General features: G+C 42.9%; 1 protein-coding gene and 1 long non-coding RNA gene across 2 annotated transcripts; one reads left to right on the forward strand and one right to left on the reverse strand.

The window, feature by feature from the left end:
- Positions 1 to 2,961: 2,961 nt before the first annotated feature.
- Positions 2,962 to 18,284, reverse strand: LOC133403155 (zinc finger homeobox protein 3-like). Its single transcript, XM_061677785.1, has 11 exons — positions 18,005 to 18,284; positions 13,858 to 15,562; positions 13,246 to 13,784; positions 12,948 to 13,161; positions 12,225 to 12,326; positions 12,002 to 12,129; positions 11,820 to 11,930; positions 10,232 to 10,361; positions 5,508 to 10,138; positions 4,765 to 5,424; positions 2,962 to 4,642 (listed from the first exon to the last, which is right to left on the reverse strand). Exons 2-11 carry the CDS (start codon positions 15,524 to 15,526, stop codon positions 4,526 to 4,528), a joined length of 8,301 nt encoding a protein of 2,766 aa, XP_061533769.1. The 5' UTR covers positions 15,527 to 15,562; positions 18,005 to 18,284; the 3' UTR covers positions 2,962 to 4,525.
- Positions 17,452 to 19,597, forward strand: LOC133403158 (uncharacterized). The gene is made up of 3 exons (XR_009768615.1): positions 17,452 to 17,734; positions 19,385 to 19,458; positions 19,562 to 19,597. It is a non-coding gene; the product is annotated as an uncharacterized LOC133403158 (long non-coding RNA).
- Positions 19,598 to 26,288: the final 6,691 nt, after the last annotated feature.

Consider the following 26,288-nt stretch of genomic DNA (forward strand, 5'->3'; position numbering starts at 1 on the left):
CAAATTTGGATTTCGTCACAGGCGTAGGGATGGAACGCTCTCCCGAGCTACTCTGATTGCAGCCATGTTCTTGTATATCCTTTCAGTGAGCGCAAATCAAAGCTGATTGTCATCTTATTAAAAGTAGACATTGTAATCCAGCCCATGTTATATCTGGTGTACAGAATGTTTCGTTTTACACTGAGTGTAAAAAGTCTCGACCAAAGTCAGTCAAATCCAAAAAAACAGTGGCAACAATTGTTCCACTCATTAACAAGAATCACAAAGCAGAGAGCATTTGCAGCAAAATGTCGGATATATAAATGGTGTATTTGCGTGTACAGGCCGGCTCTGCCACATGATTGATTAGGATGGTGTGGCTACCATTAAAAAGTCATTTAAAAGATGGATATGGAGCACATTTCCAAATAAAAACCACTTTATACCTGATGAAGTGCTGAACAAACTCTCCTTCTGAGACATTTACTGATGACTCTAGTCGCATGACTGAGTACTATGCCCTAACAACTGTAGGAGATACTACAATCAACTTGGATAGTGGTTAAAAAAATGTAATGGTTTTTTTGGATCGAGGCGTACTCAATCTGTATATGTGCGTACCATCCCCCAAAACTATCACAAACGGGTATCTTTAGATACTTTACACGTACACAAAGGCAGAGTGTGACTTCACCTTGCAGCCTTTTTCCGAAAAAGCAACGCTACAAAAGTGCGAATGTATTTCAGCTCTGTCTCTTTAATTCGGGCTTCCACCACAACAGCATGCTTTGGGCTTCATGCATAAACATGAGCTGGCCTTTCAGCTCCCTCCTCACATAACCAATCTAAATCTAAATGAGCCCCCACTACAGATTCACCAGCAGGCAATGACATTACACCCCCCTCACCACACACACAGACGCACAACACAGCCCAACCCCCTACCCTGCTTCCCCCAGCGACACATATACACCAGCAGGCAATAATTTCACGCCATCCCTCAAAGCCCCCCCACCCAACTCACTCATACCCCCTTTTTTGCTGCAACCCCACCAGCTGCACAGTGCTCATTTGATTAAGAGGGGGGAGGACAGGGAGAAGGAAAAATGGTGGGGGATCACTTTATCAGGATGACTTTCTAAGATGGCTATCATCAGCCGCAAAGCAATCTTAAACCCTCTTCTGTTTGCTGTACCATTGTTCTCTCTGCGTAGCCATTTTGTGTGTTCAGTTGTTGTACTGTTTGCTTGATGCTCTACAACGGATGAATAAATGGTTTCACGACATAATCACCAGTTTTTGCTTGAGACTAGTTACGGCAATCAAATAATCTCCTAGTCTTGGAAATCTTGCATATGAAAATCTGCGCGCCCTAAATGTGCTGTAGTGAGCAATTTTCCCTCCCCTCTCTCCCAGAGTCGTAAAACACATCAGCAGCAGCAGGAGCGGCGGTGTAATTCATCCAAAGTCGTTAATATTCCTCATATCATTTAGTCACAAAGGAAACTCATCTGGCTGAATGTCACAGATGTAATTAATGAAGTGACCCCAGAGGTCAGGGCTCCATTCACCAAAGCACTTCGCTTCCAACACTTGGACGTGTTACGCACACACCATTGCACACGGCACCACAGAAAATACCACCTAGAATATGAAGATTTATGAATAAAAATAGCACACCGTATAACACAGCATGCACAATATGGATCAACAGACCAAAGGGATGAGACCAGAGCATGCACCAAAGCAGACTTTATTTAGCTCAGTGGAATATGGGAGCGGTAAGGTAAAGAGAAACACACCAGTAGGGGAAGAAGTGAGGGAAGGGAATATTATAGAGACGCACTTAAACCACTGGAGCAAGACATATAAGGACAGGTGCACATCACAGGTATCTTTTTGGTCATCACTATGGCAACAACATATCCAGGGAAAGAAAAACAAAAAGAGTCAGTTTTACCTACAATAAGGAGTCCCTTCACAGCAGAAGACCCCGATATGTACATCTTACAGTCACCAGAGATCCAGAGAGCTCAATGAAATAAAACTCGGAAAATAAGTGTACAAAAACTGTCTTTGTGGTTTTTTTTGGAATGCACATTTCTGTACAGAAGAAAGCTCATTGGTATTGTCGTAAACATTGGTTTGAGAACAAAACAAGACAGCGTTGGTCAGTCCACAGCCTTTGGAAAGGTGTTTTTTTTTCCGCTGGGAAAATGGAGTAGAGACATCGAAGCGCAGAAAAACCGACACCTTACAAATTCTGGGGCTGAACTCCTTCAAATATGCTCGATGCCGTTCTCGTGTTTGACAAGTAAACAGCAAACAAATTAATCAGAAAACTGGAGGTTTCTACCTGGTATGAAAAAATAGTTTTGCTATTGTCCTCTATGAATAATTTACTGAAAAATCAACTTGATGGAATTTAGCCCCATGTACCAATTTGTTTCCATCAGAATAACAAGAGCAGTTCATCAACAGCATCGCAGGTACCATTATTACAGTTTGTAGTCATTAAAGCCGAGTGGTAAAGCGATCAGAGCATGCATCTTTCTACAGTAACATTAGAAACTACAGTACAATAGCAGCAAACTGGACATCCTTAAGGGCTGGAGTTTAATATTATGGTAAAAAAGAAAAGAAAAAAATTCTCAGAAAAGTAAAACTCTAACCGCTATATTACAGACTGCCATGGCTCTAGTTTGGGGTTTTGGTTACAGAGTACTCCAGTGTGCTTATGAGAGGCAGAAAACAGTAGCTTAGATATAGGGACTCCTTTCCTCTTTAAAAACAGCAAAGCATCATCAAGTACACAGTAGCGCTTATTTTTGTAGGTCTTATGGTTAAAGTATTATCACGTCTTTGGATTTTTGTCTTAAAGCATTAATTATTGTTTAGCTATTATTGTTATATTATTAGTTAGATAAGGACTGGTTGCAAAAAAAAAAAAAAAGGAAAAACATTTCAATGAAAGGGGGAGGGGAGTAAAGGGAAAATAAATTAAGTGTACAAAAATAACATCGATAACATCCATCATTACGTTTTTCCTCCGCTTAGCGCAGAAGCTCCTTGTCGGTGTGTAGAAACAGGAGCTGCGTCTCAAACATCCAATGAAGTCTTGAGTCAACCATACAAAAGCTAAATACTGTACATTTACCCCTCACGCTATTAAACACTTTAGTTTCAATAAGTTTTTCTGTAACAATCTATTTGAGGTGAAAAGCTCAGATCTTTGACATACACAGATGTTTTTATCGATGTAACACTTTGTCCCAACCTAAACTGTGCCCCTTCCGCTTTAGAGACAGAAAATGTAGGGTTCACATTGGAGGTGGAGCCATATTGAGCTGCTGACCTGAGCGTAGAAAGCTTTATATTTGTCACACAACATCAGTAAGCCATTGGTATATTCAAAGAACAGAAAGGCAGTTAATCCTTACCTGAACATATCAAAGCTGTCACAATCTTTTCATAATCATGACACTATTATACCGAAGCAAGACAGTTGATCTCAAATTTATAAGATTTATATTAAGAAACTATTACTAGACACACACACACACACACACACAAAATGTAAATTTGAGTTTGGTTAAAGTGATCATATACAGTATTATGGTTGAGTGCTATAAAAATAGTTTGTCCCTTTCAGGGCAAACTTGCCTTTCTGTTCTGTGCTATTTGGACTATTATCCACAAAAGGAACATAGAAGGTGTCCATGTACAACAGAAGAGTCATCATTGGCTTGTGGTGGGTGGAGCTGCACACTGGCACTATATCAGTCCAATGGTTTGTTCTTTTCCTGTGCCTGGTGCAGGGCTCTTACCCTTCACCGTACAGACGTCAGCTCTGCAGTTTGTTACCGAAAACACGATGGAATGACAGACGTAAAATTTTGGTTACGAGCTTTGGAATCTGAGTCAGTCTTTACAAAAGCTCAATGGAAATACCACCATCTATTACAGGATATTACTTAGTTTTCTCCTCATCTTCCATCGTTAACTGTTTTTTTTTTTTTTTTTTTTTCAAGTTTATCTTTTGGAACACTATTTACACTAAAATTTCTTTGACGGTTCCTCTTTCAGCCTTTTGAAGACCAGCACTAAATGCTACACTGCTAGTCCTACTGTCTGGTTGACGGGGCCCACATCGAGTCTGTCGTGGTGACTGAGAGGTAGACTGCAGGTCTAGCCAGGCAGTGAGGTCACATACTTGGAGAATGCTCTTTGGCCTATGTGGCATTGTTGTTATTGTTTTCCAATCAGAGTTTGGTTGTAGAAAGGTGTCTGACACAACAAGAATAGGGGCAACAAGGAAAGACAGACCGCGTCCGGGAGAGCAATTAAAAAAAGAAGAAAAGTTGGCGCAAAAAGGGCATGGTTTGGGCTTACTTTCAGCTGAAAAGGGTTCTCTTTGGGCCACGGTGGCTCTGCATCTTTGGGGTGCTCAGGAAACAGATTTGGCAGCAATGTGAAGTTTTGTTTAAGAAGTTGACAGTAGACGTGAGTTTTAAGGGCATAGTAGAATAACGTAAAGGGACCCTCTTTAAGCCCGGTCTCTCTCCCCTGCGCCTGCTGTCAGCTCAGCTTGCTCTCTTTCTGCAGAGTCGGAGCTCAAGGTTCTTGCCCTCTTCTCCTTGGCTCTGGCATTCTGAAACCATACCTGAAAACATATTTTGAAGTGTACATCTTATCACACACAGTTTATCTTCCATCAATTTAATATTCTGATCAATTTTATCATGACTTGATTTTTAATATTTTTTTTCTCTCCAAAACAGTTACCTGTACAACACGGTGAGGAAGACCCAATTCCCGGCCAAGTGCCTCACACTCATGTCGATTTGGTGTCCGGTGGCTCTTGTAGAAGTCTCTAAGCTGGAGTACTTGGAAGTGGCTCATCTGTGTCCTTTGGCGTTGCTGCTGATGGTGGTGTTGCTGTAGAGTCTCACCCCAGTCCGAACTTGGACCCCCTGATCCCTCTGGACTCAGAGACCCCTGGTCAACCATACTTGAACCCTCTTCACATTGAAACTCCTCATCATCTTCCTCAAAGTCATCATACTCCTCTGGGTTGTTCAGATCATTGGTTGAAGACAGAAAAGTAAGGGGTGGCTTCACTGTTTGCTCTTTGTTGCTGATGGCAATGCCAGTGTTTGGGACAAAGTTACAGGAGATAGATGGGCCTGGTTTGTCCATGACAGAAGACATAGCCAGCTCGTTGGGCCCGCTGGATCCATTACTCATTGATAAGTTGTAGCCCGCTCTTTCAGCCTCTACCCAGTGGCGTGATCTCATGTGGGCATCCAGGGCACTCTTCACCTTAAAGAGAGCCCTGCAAAATGGACAGCGGAGGTGGTTCAAGCCCATGCTGAAACTTGATCCTGGCCCCATTGACCTGAACTGCCCTTTTCTCTCTCTTGCCCGTGTGTTTTGAAACCAGACCTGTGTAATAAAAAGAACAGCCTGTTTAAGATTCAAGATAACAAAACAATGTATTTTCGTTGTAATATTTTTTCTTCAGGTACCTGAACCACTCTTCTTGTGAGGCCCACATCCTGTGCAATGCCCTCCAGGACACCTCTGGTGGGGTTGGAGTCCAGGCTGTAACGCTGATACAACACTTCAAGCTGTTCTGGGGTGATGGTGGTTCTCTGACGCTTGTCCCTTCTATGCTCTTCCTCAGCCTCTCTGCTATACCTTTGAACATCAAAACTGCCCTCTGACATTAGCTTTGAGTTCTGGTTCAAGGAACTCTGAGACAGGTCAGCGAGTGAGTTCTTAACTTGTGTGTTATTTATGTGTGAAATCATGGGACTTGTGGCATTGGGGTGCAACTGTGTCATAGCACCTGAGAGCATTTGGCTGGCCATCAGGGAATGGTTGGAGTGGAGCATCATGTATGGCAAGGTTCTTTCTGTGAAACCAGAATGAAGGAGTTGGACCTGCGACTGAGCCGCAAGGAGGTGCCTTGTCTGATGTTCTTGCCATATCTGGAATGATGGCAAGGACATTGGGCATATATTGCACTGAAACGGGTTTGGGACTGGGAGTTGGTTTAGTGACTGAGTCTCAGTGGATAGACGGGAGGAGGTGTCAGGCTGCAGAGTGTGGTTATTTTCAGACTCTGGAGACGAAGGTAGGCTTGGTGATGTAACTGCAGGTTTTTCGACAACTTTATCTGGGGTTGAACTCTCGATATGCTCCTGGCTCGCACGAGACATTGATGGGCTCTTCTGTACTGTGCTTTGCGGGAGGGCAGAAGGGTGAGGCTGGGGTCTTTCTGCTGAACTTTCTCGCGGAGGTTCGATCAGATTCTCAGCTTCTGAGGAGGACACACGTTTCATTGCTTGCACTATTTCTTTGCTGTCAGCGTTCATATCTGTACTTTCTTTTTTAGCATTTTTTCTAGTCTGAGGAGTGGCTGTTTTGTTTTCTTGTTTCTTGGCACTAGATCTTAATTCTTCAGTGCCCAGCAGAGGCTCGCTTTCTGTGTAAATAGTAGAAAAATCAGGGGCAGGGGAGTCTGGATGGGTATAGTACTCATATGTCAGATCCATGGAATTTTCATTGTGAGAGTCACTTTGCCCTTCATCCCCATTGCTGTTCCCCTCAGTATCATCATTCTTGTAGTATCCGTCTCTCTTTCTAAGAATGTCAAGCTGGCTCGTCCCCTCTATTTCGTCATCGGCCCCTCTGTCCTGGCTCTTGCGGGCTCTTTGCCTAGCATTTTGGAACCATACCACAATGACTCTGTTCGGGAGAGACAACAGGGCTGAAAGCCTGTCATATTCCTCCTCTCTAGGATAGGGAGTTGTTTCAAACACCCCCTGCAACATATCCAGCTGTTTCTCTGTAAAACGGGTTCGAGAAGAGCGCCTCCCCCTGTGGGTATTGCTTCTTTGGATGTCAGTTGACTGGGTTTGATGGGACATGTCTGTCGGTGGTGGTGAGGGTGGAGACAGTGTCTGTGTGACTTCCTCTCTGGACTCCTCAAGGGCTGTGGTTGGGGGGTTATTGAAATTATATGGTGAGTCCTTGTCACGTTGGCGCTCTTTAAAAAGGGTGTTCCGAAACCAGTGTTTGATGACTTTGTGTTGTAGACCAGACTGACCAGATATCTTGTTTAGCTCCTCATCACTAGGGAGGCTGTTGATATTAAAGTTTTTTCTCAGAATAGTCAACTGATCCTCAGATATTCGAGTCCGGGTTCTCTTGCCCTGCTGTTGCTCCAGTAATGTTGGGCTGATTTGGGGTTGCTGCCCTCCTGTTGAAACGGAGCTGCTCTGAACTGGTTGACTCAGCAGCAAAGTATTAACTTGAGCAGGCTGGCTGAGCAATGCCGGGCTTAGCTGAGATGGTTGTGAAATCACTGCTGGACTAATAGATGCCTGCTGCCCAAGCAGTTGAGACTGGTAGAGTTTTGCCAACTCTGGGTTCACACTCGAGTCTAACCAAGTTTGGGGCTGGAGACCCACAGACTGCATCACTACTGGAGGAATGAGCGGTAGCTCCATCGGAAAAGGAATCGGGGGTATGGGAAGCTTGGGTAAAGTCAATGGGGGAATCGAAAGCTGGGACAGAGGAAGCATAGGTATTTTTGGTAAGGGAACAGACATGGAAATCGCTGGTGATGTGTTTTGAGAAGTAACAGAAGATGAAGTGCTTGTAAGGGGTGCCTCTCTTTGGGGATATATTTGAGGTTGAGAAGAATGCGGAGGAGAGGGTTCAGAGGCAGTTGTTGGATCTTCAGCTGTAGCAGATGTTTTCTTTCCAGAATCCGAAAATGAGGACAGAGGTAATGTTTTGACTTGAGGCTTATCTGCTTCAGATAAGAGTTCTGATTCTGAGGATGGAGCTGGAATTGTAAATGGCGTACTCTGAGATGAATCCTCTCCAGATATTTTCTCTTTCAGGGGGTACAATTGATCATATTGTAGTCGGTATTCTCTGGAAAACCTCTCTAGCGCAGCAGTGGGAAGCACTTGTCTGTGAATGTATTCCTGGTGACTTTTTAAAATCATGGCATCTGAAAAAAACTTCCCGCAATCTCTACACTTTTCTCCTTTTCCGCAGCATTCTTTGTCTTTGTTTGCCTGTTCATTATCATCATCACATTTGCCCTGATTATGTTCCCCTCGGAAACTCTGCATTTCTTCAACTTCATTTTTGATATCCTTATTACAGCTTTGCACAGTTCCATCATCTGCTCCAATTGACTTTTTTTGTTCCCCTGAATATAATTCCATTTTGTGAATATCAGAACAATCATTTCTCATATTTATCATTTGGGTTGCAATCTGCTGCTGGTGCCTATGTCTACTTTGTATATACTGTAATGCCAACTCATAGCCATAACTCTGCAACAAAGTCCTGAGAGCTTCCCCGTTCACAGCAGCATATGGCACTCTTGGTGGAGGGCACTGTAAATTCGGGACATGAACTGTGGATGAATCATTTTCCTGTGTTTGACTCTCATTTTTAACAACAGGAGCAGACATTTCTTTTTCGTCAATAAGACTTCTGATATATTCTTTTTCTTTTGGGCTGCTGGAGGATCCACTGCCATATTCAATTTGGACGTCAAAAGACATATCTTTTGTTTGGATATCATCTGAGGATGAAAATTGATTCTGAATATGTTTTTCATCTGTTTGAGGTTTGTTCTCTTTTTTGGCCTCTCCATTCATCTGTTCACTCGGGGTAGACTTGGCTGCCTCAGATTGGGTATGTTCCAAGCTCTTTATTGCCAACTCTGTGTTAAGTTTCATGTCTCCCGGAAAGTAAAAGGGCAGAAGAAGTTGTTGCTGCAGAGACAGCAAGTTGTCTGGTGCCAAAGAGAAGTGCTGAAAGAGACTCTCTGGTCCGATAGGGAGATGCTGCATCACTTGGGCCTGGAGCAATGCTGTGTGTTGTAACTGGGCTTGGGCCTGTGCCTGAGCCAACTGCTGCTGTTGCATTAGTAGTAGCTGGTTTCTTGATGCTATCAGTTCTGCCACTCTCTTTTTAGCCTGTTGACCTTCGGTTGAGACAGTGGATTGGAACTCAGCTACTGATCCTGATGAAGTAGTAGTTACATCTGGCTTCTTGGTGAAAGGCAAACAACACGTCTCCTTACCAGTAATAGCAGACTGAGTAGCAGTAGTAGTGGTGGTGGTGGATACTGGAGTAGCTACACTAGACACTGGTGTTTGTGTACCTGGGTTCTGTGCAGCACGAGCTCTTGTTTGGTGAAGAACTGAGCGTAGATGTATGTCCAATGTGGAGCTCTGGCTATAGCTCACACCACATAGTCTGCATCGGTAAGGTCGAGGATCTTGGCCACGGGGACCCTCTGGGGTAGAGACATTTGTGTTCGATTCCTGCAGGGCTCGTCTGGCTCGGTGGAGATGGGACACTGAATTGTAGTGAACCAGAAGAATTGTCTTCTGGGTGAAAGATTCAGAACATACGGTGCACTTGTACGGCCTTGCTGGATCCAAATATCGGTCCATTGTTGGGTTACAGCTCTTTTTGGTAAGAGAAATTGAACTAGGTTCTGATGGAATTTCATCATTTAGTACTTTTTCTGGCTCAGTTAATTCATCATCACCCTGACCAGTTTCACCAGTTAGGTATTTGTCTTTAGTTTTCCATTCCTCTTTGTGTTCCTTTCCTTCTTCGTCTTCTTCTTGCAGTTCTTCATCGTCACCGGCTTCTTGGCCAGCTTGGGGTGATAAACTTTCGTCTTGTTGGAATGAGCTCTTACTGTGTTCTACGTATTGTGTCATATGAGGCAGTGACGCTGTATTCTGAGTGTTGTCCGGCTGCGAGTGTGTATTCTGCATGTGCCTCTGCAGGGCCTCCTGACTGCGACACTGTCTGGAGCAGAGGGGGCATTCTGTCGCTGCCCTCATGGCATGGTACTGCCAGTGAAGTTGGAGCTTCTCCTGAGTGGGGAACGCCAGGCTGCACCTGCTGCAACGAAACCGGTAACCATGGCGATCAGCAAGCAGAGGGAGGTCGGCGGTAGGGGAGGAGGGAGGTGTGTGAGTCAGAGATTGAGGAACCAGTCTTCCATTGGAAGGGTGAGTGGCGTTGTCTTCAAGAGGTGGGGTGAGTAGAGCTGTAACATCTTTGGGTGCGGCTACATTTCCCTCTGTGTTCTCTCCTGAAATGCCTGAAAAATACACATCACTCATTAGGAATTTGGGTGTTTTTTTTTTTTAAACAAAACAATACAAACAAACTGTGTTCCATTTCTTAAACCTACTTTTCTTTTTTGGTGACTCAGCTGAGGTAACGGAATCCATTGTGTGAGAACTACGTGTCTGGCTATTTTTCATGTCAGATGGCAGTTCATTTTCCAGCTGAGGCTGAACTTGTTTATTGGATCGTGTGACCTGAAAAACAGAAAATGCGTCTTGTATGTTTTGCTCTTTGAAGATGTTCATTTGGAAATAGCAAGGCTTTAGCAATTCCAAGTAAAAGAAAGGGGCCAACAGCGTTTTTCTTTAGCCAACGTTATGAATAAAACATGTTTAATTGTACAGCTTAATAGCAGACAAATTGCAAGACGTATAAACATGACGAGGCTACACTCCCTGTCCTAATATCATGAAACATTCAAGAGTGAATCTTTAAGTGTATTGTTTTATCTTTTATCTGCACGGCACTATATGCAGCAAGGCACATCAACTTGGTAAGAAGTGTACATGGTTGAGATATGTGACTCTACCCTTCAGGGCCAATGACGCCCTCCTACATGCCCCAGGGGTTTAATAAAACTTTACTGAGCTGAATAATGAATTTTATTGAAAATAATTTTTCATATAGAAAATCTCCATCTCCACAGCTTCAAGAGCCAATGCGCCATACACGCAAAGTAGCCCGCTTCGGAAAGGGTGGAAGGCTAAAGATGAGATTTACATGACAAGAGTTTTCTCTGTGTAACCGCGTAAGAAAGACGAGACCACCGCATACACACACTGCAGCGAAAACTGAAGGTCAAGCTTAATCTAGAGAGCGTAATTGGAAAGCAAGGTACATAATGGCCATCATCACCTCAGTCTGAATTAATGAACCTCAATTACTATCAGAGTGAGTGAGGGAGGTGTACGACAGGATGGAGGATGGTAGTAGGTGTGGATTTGTTCGGAAGGGGGGTGGTAAGCGCTAAAGGGTGAAGAATATGAAAAAGAGAGACCAGGGGGAGAGAGGGAGGACGTAAGGGGCAATGAACAAAAAAACGGCCTCGGCGAGACCCAGTTAGGGAGGGGTACAGCATGTCAGAAAATGCGAGACAGAAAGGGAGGCGCAGGGACAGAGACTGTAGAATACGAATGATAAGAATATCCGGGGGAGGCTGGGAGGGGTACAGCAGAGGGGAGAAAGGGTAAAAAGCAGTACGTGAAGTGGAGGCAAAAAGAGCAGGAGACAAAGGCCACTTAGCATATGGGGCCAGGAAGCTGGAGGATGGTGATGTGGATAGATGACCGGTCTTTGTTAGCAGGAGAGTCACAGTAAAAAGCAGGCACCCCACACAATTTGTTTTTGTTTTTTTAGCTTGACTACACTTTTGGTAATAAAGGGCTACTTAAAGATGCATTATAGAAACACTGTTTTCCTGCACTACTCTACTTCAAAGAAAACACACACACTTCGTCTGCATCAACAATGATCATGGAGAGCTCCTTAAACATGCATTAAAAAGCCACTGCCTTGCTCTCTGGTGCCTTCTTAATGGAATTGTTTCCCTACATTTCACTCTTCCCCATCCCCCATCTATTTGCCTGCTCATCTTCTTGTCCTAAACCCGACAAAACGCAAATACAACAAATGCACACTTTGCATCGACTTACTGTGCTGATGAGCTTATCTACACAGTCCTGTGCCACACTGTGCACATGCGTGAGGTGTGGTCGAAGGTTTGCGTATGGGATTTGAGCTTGGCACAAAGGGCACTGGACAGTCTAAGAAGGATAGAATGTGAGGAAAAAGGTTAACATTTAGTTACTGGTCTGTGTGGGTGTCAACTGCTTACCTGCTGGTTCTCGCTTTGCTGGTGTGCTCGGGGTCGTTTGGTTGTGATGGAGTTTTCCATTTCCCCACATCCAGACGCTTGACGCTTGAATGACTCCCTCTTGTCTCCATCCTCTGTCACATTTTCTTCTTCAGAAACATCAGAACATGTCAATATTCTTCTGTACAGCATCATGCCATAATTCAGCAAAGCAATCAAATATTTTTTTCTCAAGCAGCCGTACCAGTCTCTTTATCACTCTGCTTAACCCTCAAGTTGTCTTTGGTTTGGTCCAAAGGACTGGTGATGACCTCGCTGGAATTTTCCATATCCTCATTAAGTTCTCCTGAGAGATGACAATATAATATAATAATGATTATGTGATGCATACTTAGGGATTTGCGCTCAGGCTAATCATGTATTATTTTCTAGCTGCCGCCCTTATTCAAATCTTTGACGTGTGACGACCAAGCTTCCTTCTCGCCTGCCTCGATATCCTATATTGATTTCCATTAGTCTCCTCAAAGGTGAAGTAGAGCTAGGTTGGACTTGGAACACATCAGTTCGCCTTGATAAAGCTCAATTCAGACAAATCACAAAATAGAATGTGTTACAGAAGTGTTAGATTTAATATTCTGACTCAAGGAGACTGTTACACAACATAAATAACCATAAACCAGCGAGGTATCTCACAGATTTATGACATATTACTGGACTCAAACTCCCCCATATTTGTCCAGGGGATTTGTATTTGTTCATTGATTAGCAGGTGCTAGTTAGCTGTCCACAGCGGTGATTGGGGATATAACAAGGCTGTGTATCGACTGATCAATTTACTCGATCAATAGCTCAGCAACAGCCATTACTCATTTTCTCACTTTTCATCTTAATCCCCAGGCCTCGTTTCTCGTGTCATGGAGCAGATGCAGCTGGACTTCAAATACACTTCCACGGTTCATATTCTCACCTGTGACCCCATCAGGGCTTTTTGTGATAGTGAAAATTGCTGCCAGCTCCTCTCCGCCCATTGGCTGCAGCTGGAGCAGCCCCTCCCTCTGCTGATGGGTCTGAGTTTGACTGTGTTTTAAAACTTGAAGCTTGGAGGAACAAGAGTGGTTGCATAGGAGACAATGGAATAGATACGAACCGCCATCGACCTCGCCATCATACTGCTGCAGGAACTGTAAGGAGAAGAAAGCCATGTAGCCATCGTGTTAGTTTCAAATGCTGTAGCCTTAAGAGAGTTTTTCAGAGTCAGTGCTTACTCTGTAAACCCGAACACTGGACTCATGGTGGGAACTCCGGGAATGTCCTTGTAGCTTCTCCAAACTGCTCGTTGCATACTCGCACAGGTTGCACCTAAGCTGAATAGGGTTGCCCTTAGCTAACAAGGCGGCACCTTCCTGACCCCGGTCGCCCCCTTCTTGAACATGTGATGTAAGCTGGTAGCGGGTTCTGTGCCTGTCAGTCTGGCAGTGCAAGGAGAAGTTAGCCCTCAGTGGGGTGGTGTAGCCGCACAGCCTGCAGTGGCAGCCACCGGCGACCAGAGAGCACCATTCAGACTGGGGCAGGGAGCGAGGCGTGTTCAGGTGCTGCTCCACGGATTCTAAGCTATCAGACGAAAAGCAGGAGCAGATGAGGCACTGGAACACACCCTGGGAGAGCGGTCCGGTGGGAGACAAAGACAGCGCTGGCGGGGGAGAGGGTGAAGGCGACGGGGAAGGAGTCAGCGTTGAACCGAGGGTGACAGGCAGTTCTGTGACTTGTTGCGTGGTCAGTCTCATGTTCAAGGACAGCTCTCCACCTGAAACATAGAAAAGGCTGAGCGTTTTACTCACTTACAAAAATAACAATGAAGGGTTTCATGCACATCGTACCTGCGTTCTGTAAGTGTTTCAGATGGGGAGTAAGGCTCCTGCAGTGGGACAGGTAGTAACCCCTCTGCAGCCTCAGCATGTTATGCGTGTGTTTCTCACTGGTGGTGTGTATGCGCAGGTTGCGGGCGATGCTCGTCTCATAGTCGCAGACGTCACACCGCCACCGCTTGCCATGCGACGGAGAGTGCGCAGGTAGTGTGAGCTTGGCTGGGTGGGCGGTAGATGTGGGAACGGAAAGCGAGTGCTTGTATGCCTGCTCGTCCACTGTGGCCCCGTTAGAGGAGCTACTATTGTCGTTACTAACTTGCGAAGTGTGTATCTGGCCATTGGTGTGTGTCCCATTTTGCACGTTGTTAAGGTGTTTATCTGACTGCATGTGTATGCTGAGGTTGCCTTTCGAAGAGGTAGCGTAGTCACACACCTCACAGCGGTAGGGCTTGTAGCCACAGGCATAGGTTTCGCCCCGGGCCAAGCGGGGATGGGGTTTCCCTGAACTGCAGTAGCCACACACACCCCGTGTCGAACTGCCACAAACGCACTTCCCGCCGGAGGCGCCGCACACACACTGGCCGCCTGGCTCGGGATGTTTCTCTTTCATGTGGAGTTGCAGTGTATGCTGAGACTTGTAGTGCCAGTTACACTTGGGGCATTTCAGCGTCTTGCAGGAATTGCGCGAGTGCATTGCAGTCATGTGATTCGTCAGTGAATTTGGGGAGAGGTCTTGGTTGAGGTTTTTGGGGACAGCATCTTTCTGTTCTGCTTCGTTGTCTCTCTCGTCATCCATGTCTGTCTCAAGTTGGCTGTCATTTGGTTCTAGAGCTTTGGCAACATCTCCGTTGGAAATGGAAGAGTGAGGAACCCCTGCCGGCCCGTCGTCCTCAGCAGGCGCACTGGCTCCCTCCACACCTGCCAATGGGAAAGCCAGACTTGACTGCTGGGATTTAAAGCTCTGAGGAAAGCTAGAAATCCAGCCCTGATCTCCCGTTGGGTCTTTTGCCTCTGTGTCACTCAGCAGGGCAGAAGAGTAAGATGGACAGGTGAAGTGCTTTGGAGAGGTGGAAAGAAAAGAGGAGGCTTTTGGAGAGGTGGGGGGAGTCTGGGAGGACTTTGGAGAGGCGGCTGTTTTGCTGTCGAACATGCCACTGGCCTTTGCCGTGCTGGAAGAACCGCTTTGCTGGCTCTGTTGAGGTAATAAAGAACATTTGGATTTGTTTTGGCTTTGGTTTGAGATGGCCTCCTCCTCATCTTTCTCCTCCCCTCCTCTGCTGCTGCTGACGGATTTTGGGAAACCCCCTGTTTCCGACTTCACTCCCATGCCTGCCTGCCCCTGCCCGTTTTGCCCTGATGGATATCCCTCCCAGAAGATCTCTTTCATCCACCGCTTTTGGCATGCGCCATCCTCTTGACGTGTGTGACGGGGTCCGTCCTTCTGCCCCCCTACCTGGGTCTCTCCTCCAGCCCGGGACCCCTCGGCGCCCCCCTCACCCTGCTTCTCACGCGGGGCCGGGAGCTCTTTGGAAGGAGCCCCAGCTGAGGTACGAGAGGCTGACACCTCCTTGGGAATGAACGCCAGGGGCAGGAGAGGGCAAGATAAAGCCTGGGGACTGAGGTCTGCATCTCTGTCCTCTCCTCCCCCTCCATCCTCTCCTCCTCCCTCACCGATGTCCATAGCGGAGGCTACAGCTGCCGAGCATCACCACCCCACCTGCACAGGAGAGAGGAAGGAAGACGGAGACACAAGAGGACGAAAGGGGATTAAAATTAAACAAATTAGTCATGTAAATCATATTGCATAACAGTGGACGCCATTGATTAGAGGCCTCGGATAGCATTTGTTCAATAGCGCTTTCAGAGTGTGCAACACACAGGCCGGTTACTCAGGGGTTAGCGTTAGCCCTTAATGGGAAAATCAATAGCATAAGCGCCAAAATAGTTGAAGGAATGTGGGTAAGGGCTACGCAGGAGGTCCGTAATATTCCTCGGGGGATCGGATTAAATAACGAACTGAACGCTTTGGAGTTAAAGGGCTTCGGCTAAATTGCCACACTGAGATAAAAAGCGGATGGATAAAAGCGCTGTTTTAAAACCATTGTATCATCATCCTGCACACATTTGAAGGTGGGGAGAGCGAGCTCTAATTAGCCAAACAAACACAAGCCCGAGTATTGGAGACTATACCCGGCACATTTGTGCTTGGATTTAGTCCAGAATATTACAAATATGCTTGTACTACAGAGCATTATGTTCTGTGCCAATATTGACTTGTATTTATGGCATGACTGTGTCCACACCACTGATCTACAGCAAATACATCCATTGAAATATCTTAAAACGGTCTGTTTTATTGCAACATTTGACAACAATTCTTTCATGATGATTAGATTGTGTTCAAGGCTGCACATTGACTCATCAAAAAAAAAAAGAGAGTATGCAACTAAACACTGCAATAAATACCCTACAAAGAAGAGTCTTTCCTGCAAATTCCAGGAGATCGATGCATCTGTCTCTCGCTGTCCCACAATTTAATTGCTGACCTTTTTTAGAAATCAAGGAGCAACCTTAATTCACCTTCCACCTACTGGCCCCAACCGACCAATCCCCCTCCTCTCACAATACCCAGAGTGGGTGTCCCTCACCCCCCGCCTCTCTCCATCTCTCTGCAGCTTCAAGATATATAGCCCACATCCGCGCTCTGATAGTGCTTTAATGCACTGCGTTTGTGTCACAGGCCACAGACCCCTGCCCGCTGCAGTGGTCTTCAAGTTTTCTGTGGGATACCGCCACGGGGTCTTTTAAGGCCGGTCGGCAACCCGCAACAGCTGAGAATAGTCTCTAATCTGATAAAGATTTTCATTTACACTGCGGTCGATAGCCTCAGACCATCAGAGATGCAACTATTTATACGAGCATTCCTGGCCGGCTATTGATCACAACTACGGGAAAACAGAATTTAACGTGTGTGTGTGTGTGTGTGTGTACATCCTGTTTCAGAGATGTCAATAAACCTTACATTTATAAGGATCTAAAATGCACCATTACTGTACATGCTGTTTGTGAATTTTAATACACAATTGTGTCTCCAAACATGAGCAAACTTTTGTGTGTACAATCTAAGGGCCTGAAATCCACAATTGCATTCAGTTTCAGTGATGTTAGGATATGCTTTTTTTTTTTTTTTTTTTTGGTCTATTTATATAGCAGACAGACATGAAAGTGCAGTTCGTGTGTGCGTGTGTGTGTGTGTTCGTGTCACGATGCTTGTGTGAGAGTACACTTCCTGTCGTGTGTATAAACTAATCAAATTCTGATTTAAGGAACTGAAATTCACCATTAGATTCAGTTTATATGTTTTGGATTTTTAAAACACAATTGTGTGTAACTAATAATTAAGCTAATCGTGTGTCAGAGTGTATGTGACAACCCAAGGGTATGTGTAATATGTATGCACATCTTTTTTGTGTGTACAAACTAATCAGTCAATTCTAAGGAGCTCAGATTCAGCATTACACTCGGGTTTATGTGATGACAGACTATTATGTTATGGAGTTTTGAAATGTGATTGTATGAATACGTGTTTGTGTGTACAAACTAGTCAGATTCTAATTTAACGAACATGAAATTCACCATGACGCTGACTTTATGTGATGACAGACTACCTTTTTTTAAAAACACAATTGTTTGTTTATGGTGTGTGTGTAACAGACATAAAAATGCAATGTGTGTGTGTAAATGAGAGAGGCATATGTGTGAGCGTGTCAGAGTCAGGACAGTAGTTTGCCTCTAAATGTATTTGTCCTTAACTTCCAGAGTGGACATTTCAACTGAATTTGGACAAATGATTGTATGTGGCCGAGGTGGACTGAGTAGAGCTTTGCAGGTAAAAACACACACAAACAAAATGAGAGTTTTGCGTGGGGCAGGCATTGCCTGCACAGCTGCAGGCAGGCAGGCAAGGCGGTGGTGGTGGTGGTGGTGGTGGGGTTACTTGGAGAGTTCTCTCCCCGCGTGTGAGTGTTGTCAAGCGGGCACACCAAACGAAAAGCGTCGTGTGGCTTTTTGTTTACACCAACACCCGTTGCACCAGTTTAAACCAAGCCAAGCTTCATTTCGTGCCCTCCTGCAGCCGCGAAACAAATGGCACACTTACATTTCTGCAGCGGCTCCGGCTCCAGTCTCCGCAGGCTCGAGGGTGGCGTCGTAGTAGTAGTCCGAAAAAGCAAGCACGCATTCCCCGTTTTTGTTGTTTTGGCTCGATCCTGGCGAAGGAAGCGGAGGAGTGAAGGAAGGAAGGAAGGAAGGATGAGGGGGAGAGAAACAGGCGAGCGCAGCCGTCTTCCAAGTTGTTTAGCAAACAGTGTTGATTAAAGCTACATGCAGGCAAGGGAGGCTGGAGTAAACACACAAGACGGGTGCAGGCTGGGTGGGCGGTGGGGTCGGGTCGGAAAGAAGGGGGGGGGGCGGATGGCACAGAGAAGGACGGAGGGGTTCTGTGCGAGCTGCAGAGGTAGAATGCGTTCTGATGACGGTGTGTGTGTGGGGGGGGGGGGGGGGGGGGCGAAACACTTGGCTCTTTATTCCTGCTAATTAGTTTCCTTCAAAAAATGGCTGAGATGCTGCCCGCTGCGCATGCGCGTCATTGCGCAGACGCCGCTAATTAGACGGTTTGGATCAATAGGATTCCGCGAGAGAGGGGAGGGAAAGAAAGAGGAGAGGGAGGGAGGGGACTGGAAGACAAGGACGAGGGGAAAATGTTCACAAAAAGTCGCGACATTTGCTTTTACCTGGAATTGGATTTATGATTCATATTACAACAACACGCTCGAATATGTCGATGGGGTCCGTCATAGTATATTACAAAAATATATATATATATAATTAATTTTAAAAAGGGGGTAAAATCACACTTAGTTGACTTATCTTTGATTTCATATTTCAAATCATTTTAATAGATTTTTAGTTGGACTATTGTGACGCGGCAAAATGCGACACCCGGTGCAGCTGTAATTTTTGATTGATATTGTATGAACATTTTGTGAATTTTACCTCCAGAAAAACTGCAGCTGGAACGGCAAAAAAAAAAAGTGACCGAGTCTCCCTGTCGTGCCTGTGCATATGACATACAAGCCTTTAAAGACGAGCCTTTAACATTTAAAGACGTTTTAGTATATTTTATAAATGCCTGAAAATGAGATAAAACATCTAACCTGCACTGATTCCCCCCCCCCCCACCCATCGTGTATGGTGGTGCCTATATTACACTTTACATTGCCTATTTTTATTTATTTTTTGTTTGATTTGTAAAATAATATTTGTAATAGTTTTAAGTGTAAAAGTCTGTCATCACAAAATTACCTTTTTTGTCTTCTCTGGGCATCCTCGCACATCGTCTCCATTGTTATGATAATACTATTGTGATTTGAAACGCGCGATGTGCAATATGGCCATCGTGGATGTAGCAAGTCCTTATTATTATTTATATATATAAATATGTCTTATTCTAACTGAACCATTTTTTTTTCTTTCAAAGCTGACTTCATCCTTAACAACTGTGTATTTCGAAAAAAACAAATAACTGGTATCACCAAAGCGGAAAGAAATAAGGTTACTGTCATCTAACACAATGAGTCAAACATGAATATTAATATTTTCCTCTACACTCACAATGTTGATGGTGTTGTTGTTTTTTTTCTTCCATTTTTTTTAGGAAGCCATTAAGTATTTAGGGAATCGATCCGTCGGCCAATTAAAACCATGCTCGGTGAGACTTGACCCACGTTTATTGTTCATCCAATAATTGTTTTATAATTTGAAAAACGGCTCAAAGTGATTGTGCGCCTGGCACATGCATGCAGGTATCATAATCATAAATCAGCAGACTTGTTTTTATGTCCTTGATGTGCTTTTTTTTTTCACCTATTCTTGTTGTTCTCATTTTCATTGATGCAATGAAATGCAAAAGGTGTGTGTATGTGCGGGTGTGTGTGTGTCCATATTGCCTATATTTCTATTCATGTTTTTTCATCTCTTGTTTTTCAGTGATGCGGTGCTGTGGTCATCCTTTATGTGGTATCCAATCATATTTGGAAGCCGTAAGTTGAAACGGAGGCCTCAGGAGTGGTGAAGTATATTATATAACCATGTGACTTCTCCTCGCCAGTCAAGGAAAACAATAATGATGGCAACTAAAAATAATAATGGCAACTATTTTTAATGAAATATTAAATAAATATAATGACATTTATCACAATGAAAAAAAATCAAGTATTCCAATGATTGCCCTGTAAATGACTCACTTGATGCAGTGCATAATCAACATTAGGAAATCTGTTCATACCAAAAATAGATCATTCAGGTCATTTAATTTTGTCATTTAAACAAAATCAAATGATCATAAAGCCTCTGTAGACCAAGATTAAAATGTCATGTTTTTTTCAATGATGCTTTAAATGACTGCATACAGGTTATTACATTTTCATTGATATTCGAAAATGTGCTGCAGCATTTTTTGGGAGTCTTATCTGACACATTCACTCTTGTTTTATTCTCCTCTTCATCATCAGTTTATTTGAACATGTGCTTCGAGAAAAACGGACAAAGATAGTGTGATGCCATGTAAATATGTTTTTAGCGAGGAAGCCTACATTTACTATTGCGTGACGACCGACCACTTTGCCTGTGCCCTCAGGTGAATGATGCCAGGGGTTGTTGTTGTTTTCAATGTAATATATACTTAGCCCTTCCACCAATTTACCCTGGCAGCGCTAATGGGGCAATTAAGCCCTGTGAATACCCCCCCCCCCCCCCCGCCAAGACACACACGAGCACACCCACACACACACACACACACACACACACACACCTCGGGCATGATTCCAAACTTGTCCTGGTAACATTGTTATGACAAAAAGTTGTGGGGACCCCATCCGACGCTTCTTATAGTCACGCCTGCCCCCTTTTTAGCCCAAGGGCATGACCTCTCACTTCATTCAAGCCTATCTATGCCCATCCTCACATATACTGCATCAAAACAAAAATATACAGTATGTACAGTACACTAGTACCTTGACTTACAAGTTTGTTCCATGCTTGTAAACTTAAATAATTCGCATCTCAAATCGAGGTTCCCCATTGATATGAATGAATATGCCTTTAATCCGTTCTATCCCCCCAAAAACACTAAAAAATTTGTGTTTTTTTTTAAACAAGAAAAATACCACTGAACAGTACTGTACTGTATAAAAACACACAGTAATAAACTGAAAAGTAAAGAAGTAAGCTGTTTTTCCTTGATTCCTACATTTTGTTTCTCTTCACTTTGACTGAACTTAATCTAGATTTTTTTTGGTGCCTTTTTCACTACACTTTGTCCTCACTTTCAGCAGCTTTACCATCTTTTAATGAACAGAGGTCAGCATCTTGGAAATGATTTTAACGCCCTTGCCCCGTTATACGCTTAGGGGGGGCTTTTGAAACTATTTAATTCGAACACATACATCGGTTGCACATGATTTAAATGTGGTTGACTACCCTATGTTATTATTTTTGAGGAGAAGATGGGAACATTACATCAGCTTGCCACATTTTAATGATGTGCAACTGATATCCGTGATCAAATTAAGGACTTATTTTCAGTTAAGCCTTTATGTCCTCATTTTGCTTCAGTATAGGACATTGCCCAATAAGTCATATTTGAACATTTTCAGGGGGGAAAAAAGAAAATTCAACAAACAAGATCCCAGTTGCCTCGATTTGTCAACCTTTGCAAATGACTATGACCTGGATGACTGACAATCTACACAAAAATAACGAAAAACTTTTTTTTTCTCAAGCACATTGGTATTTTTTTGATATTGTGACAGTAACTTAAAAATGACTTGGCAATTATGTTATTACACTAACAGTATTGTAGAAGTAATACGCTATAGTTCTGTTTTGCCAAGTCAACTACACACACCCCCAGTTCATGTTTTATGATTTCAAGCTTGAATTCAGTGGACATCATCCACTGAAGCACTCACTTTCTTACGACCTATGGTTAGAATTTTTTTGGGGGGGGTCAAATACCGTGTGTGTGTGTGTGTGTGTGTGTGTATATATATATATATATATATATATATATATATATATTATATATATATATATATATATATATATATATCACCCCCTCCACTGTCCTTCGTCCATCCCCAAGGAGGCAATAACCTACCCAGCAAGTGTTTCCCGGTGAGCTGTTGTCATAGTAACTTGTGGGCCGGTCGACATGACAACCCCACCACCGTCCAGAGATAGATGATAGGCCACAGGGAGGGGGGAGAAGAAGAAGGGGTGGGGGGGTTAAGGCATACACCCCATTAATTTACTTTCCCTGATTCTGATTCAAAATGTGTGTGCCCCCCCCCCCCCCCCACCTCCAGGGTGAGGTTTGTTCAACATCAGCCTGCTTTACATTTATACAAGTATTTCTTGAACGCCAGCCTGCGGGCAGCGCCCTTATCTGCCCGCTCGTACGTGGACACTGTTGAAAGATAAACACGTTTACAAACATTTCGTAGGGATATGTTGTGATTGTACAATTGCTTTAGATAATCCCTTCTCATAAATCGTTTGAATATTGCAGTGCTTTCCTCAACATGTTTTGCTCTGAAATTTAAAATATGTGCATTTCTTTTTTTATACAACACAATTAGGGTGGCAAAGGGGTGGAAAATTCTGGTAATTTTCTGGAAGGTTTCCTGTAAATTGATAAACTAGAGAACTTTGGCAATATTCCAAATTGGAAACTTTTCATGGGACTTATGGGGACTAACTTGGAATTGAGGGTCATTTAATGGAAAGGTATTATATTCAAGGATACATTTAAACATTTTGTTTGGTTATAAGCAGACATACATGCAAAATAATGCAACCAAAAAGCACATTTCAGCAGATTTATTTTGTAAGGGGAATTTTATTCAACAAACAATTATTTCATTGAGGAAAAACAAAAACATGACTGTTGAGTAAAATATTGCTTACATTCCCTTACTCAAACTCATTATCAAGAATTAACAACAAAGTCCCATTGAGAATGTTAAATGAAAAGAACCCCTCTCCCTCCAAAACATCCCATTCAATATGCAAATCAAAAAGCAAAATCCCATGTTTTAGTCAGGATTGTGCTAAAATATATTTCCCCCAACTATACTTAAGTTCCCGAGAGCCAACCTTCAATTTGGTAAATTCCTGCTTTATTCACGTTCATTCCCATAAATTTCCATTGATTCCCATGAAAAGTTTCCAACGTTATCCACTGCTGCTGTTTGGCTATCATACCAAAACTAATTCCCCACACATTTGACTGTATGTAAAATTCTATGTAAAATTATTATTATTATTATTATTCTTGTTGATTATAACTGTCTCATTTGTTTATGCTACACCTTGGCCGCTCCGAGATGATGAATGCAAACTAGATTCAAGGGTGAGTGAATCGGGTTCCATACCAGACCTTTGAATGGGAATAATAGAGAATACTGAATACTATAATAGATTTGTTTTATTTTCTTCCGATGCGAATTAATGTTTATTAACAGAGCTGTTCCACATAAACAGTATTTTGTTATATAAACGTAACTAATACTACATTACGTTTAGTCAAGACTACACTTTATTGTTCCCCAAATGATCAGACTAAATACATCTAAAAATAACCTCACCTCATTTTAATGCCATATGCACCATGTTCCAGATTATTACGTTCCGTTATATGCTGTTTTTCCTCATTTTCCTAAATTAGCGTAATTTACAGTGAATATTTTTTTTTTATAATGACCATACAATATGTTGTCAGAAAATGATTTAAAATGCATTATTCCAAATTAGATTGGCTGGCAACCAGTTCGGGGTGTACCCCGCCTCCTGCCCGATGATAGCTGGGATGGGCTCCAGCACGCCCGCAACCCTAGTGAGGAGAAGCGGCTCAGAAAATGGATGGATGAATGGATGTTACAAATTATCTACAACAGTTTAAAATCAAAATCAATAGATTGTAAAGAACACTGAAAAAAATATTTTCCATATCTGTTAGTAATACGAGGAGTAATCGAGTAATAGAGTTTTTTCTTCTTTCCTTCTTTTCCGGCTTCAGTTGCTATCACAATGTGTGAGGATCGCGGTTCTATTTTACTTGTATTGTGAACTGGCGCTATATCACTCAAATTTACTTGACCCGTCCTTTTTACGCTATGGCGGGAAATAGTCAGTTAGAAACTTCACATACTCTGGAGATGTCATTTATAAAAAAAAAAAAATTCAAGCTGGTTCCCAGTAATTCAATTCCTAGGAATTGTTTGTTTGCTCACCTGACAATTCCGCTAATCGTTCCCTTTTACATAGCAAATGACCGACGATGTCACACGCAAGACATGGCGCTACCGTACGATGTAACCCTCTATCGTTAATATTATTTTGATGTGCGGGTTAATGCTTTAGCTCTGTGTTCCTGAGTTTACGTTTGACAAGACTGACTTTAGATGTGCTACACTAATGTTTTAAAGAACAACGAATGAAGGTTACTGTAACTACAGCAACGCTAAAGTCTCTTGGAGTCCTACCCTAAACCGAAACCAGGATGTCTTCCATTTTTAATTTACTTTCATATTTTGCCCGATTTCCCGCCTTTTAAAGAGGTCATATATTAATGAACATTTAGCAAAATAAAATTGCTAGCTTGCGCGCTAACATCAGCTCGACAGCACGTTGTCCATTCTGTACCATTACTCCCGACAACAGAATAGTACATTTATTATCCAGTCTCTCAACAATCATTTTAACTATGTCTGAATTTCCACCATGTCAATTTTGAATCAATTTACCTGTTGAAATGTCAACTACGGCCAGTTTTATCTCGCTTGCGTCACGTGAAATCGTCTTTTTGACTGACCCTTAACACATTCAAAGTGCAGCGACAGCGAAGAAGGCTAAACTCTTCAATCAAGCCATTTAGCCTGTTTTCTCAATCGCAATTTCTCAAAACTCTCTGAGATTGATATCTAGTGATCAATACAGAAAGGAGGAACAACATACGGCAAAACGTCCTCAGAAAAACAAAAACTCAAATGTTTATTTAACTTACCTTCAGTATATACGTAATAATTTGGAACAAAGTGTACATAGTACGTAGCCGTCCACCTTCAAGTGTAAAATGCAATAATATCAATATAATAGTAGTTCATATTCACTGACACGGTGCACTACAAGAGCTCCATCCATAAATCTGCCTTCACAATGATGATAACGTTCAAAGTGTTCGACGTACAGTAGCTCTCAGTGTGATGCAGTGTGGTTGAGCACCACTACAAAATACATCCACAATAATACATTTACTGTTATATTGATACCTCTCTGACAGTGGCAATCCAAACTGAGCATTTGTTGCGTTGTGTTGGATAACAGAAATATATGATGTCATGTGAAAACAAAGGGATTTTGTTATTTTATTTAATCAACAAAACATTACAAATATGAAAATAAATAATACATTAAAAAAAAATTATGTTGAATTTATGGTTGGAATTATTTCATTTTATAGTCACTTTTTGTTATTTTTGTGCCTTTTTTACATTAAAATACACATCAGAATAATCTGCTCACTGGACACTTCATTAAAGACACCTCAATCCAGTGTGAGAAATGATGCCTTTCCATGTGTAATAATGCTTAGTTATGATTGAGCATTCACACATTCTTATTATCTTGCAGTAGTATACAATTGCATCTTAATGAAAGGTGTTTCTAATATTTTGCTTCTCTCTGTTATGAGGTAAATGTACACTTGTACACCACCGATTGAATAAACACATTTTTAAATAAATGAATGACAGTGTTAGTAACATCTTTGTAAATATTATACAGCTCTCGTATACTGGTATTATAATCTCATCAGATTATGCAGGTGAACCTAATGTTGTAAATCTTTACGTGGCCTCTCGGTTTGTGCGGTCCTTTTCCGTTTTATTTTGGCTGTGCCCCAACGACATGTCTGCTTCATTTCATTTTTGTTGCCTGCCGCCTCTGACAGATGTATTTCCCCCTTGGGGATCAATAAAGTGTATCGTCTCATTTCATCTCATCTCATCTCATCACCTCGGCTATGGCCTCCTTCGGGGGGACATTAATAATATCAGCGTCGGATGTAGATGAGTGTGCCTCAGTACAATGTTTGGATCCAATCACATGCGCCATAAATAGAGAGAATTATAGATACAGATACATTGATGGATGGTGGATGCGGAGATAGATACAAATATACATTGATGCATAGATGGACAGGCAACGCAACTTGGCAATGGGTATAAAATATATGTAAATAACATTTTAATGGAGCTCTTTAAAACAAAATCCTACTTAGGAAGTACTTGCAAGAGCAACAATTTAAAAGTTTTTCAAGTTAT

The sequence above is a fragment of the Phycodurus eques genome, chromosome 5, assembly GCF_024500275.1.
Source record: "Phycodurus eques isolate BA_2022a chromosome 5, UOR_Pequ_1.1, whole genome shotgun sequence".
Lineage (NCBI taxonomy): Eukaryota > Metazoa > Chordata > Actinopteri > Syngnathiformes > Syngnathidae > Phycodurus > Phycodurus eques.

Coding starts and splice junctions, on each gene's coding strand:
- LOC133403155 (XM_061677785.1), bottom strand. CDS start 15,526: ATGGACATCGGTGAGGGAGGAGGAGAGGATGGAGGGGGAGGAGAGGAC. Junction 12,130..12,224: donor GCAGAGTGATAAAGAGACTG/GTACGGCTGCTT, acceptor ATGTTTCTGAAG/AAGAAAATGTGACAGAGGAT. Junction 11,931..12,001: donor AGCAAAGCGAGAACCAGCAG/GTAAGCAGTTGA, acceptor TATCCTTCTTAG/ACTGTCCAGTGCCCTTTGTG.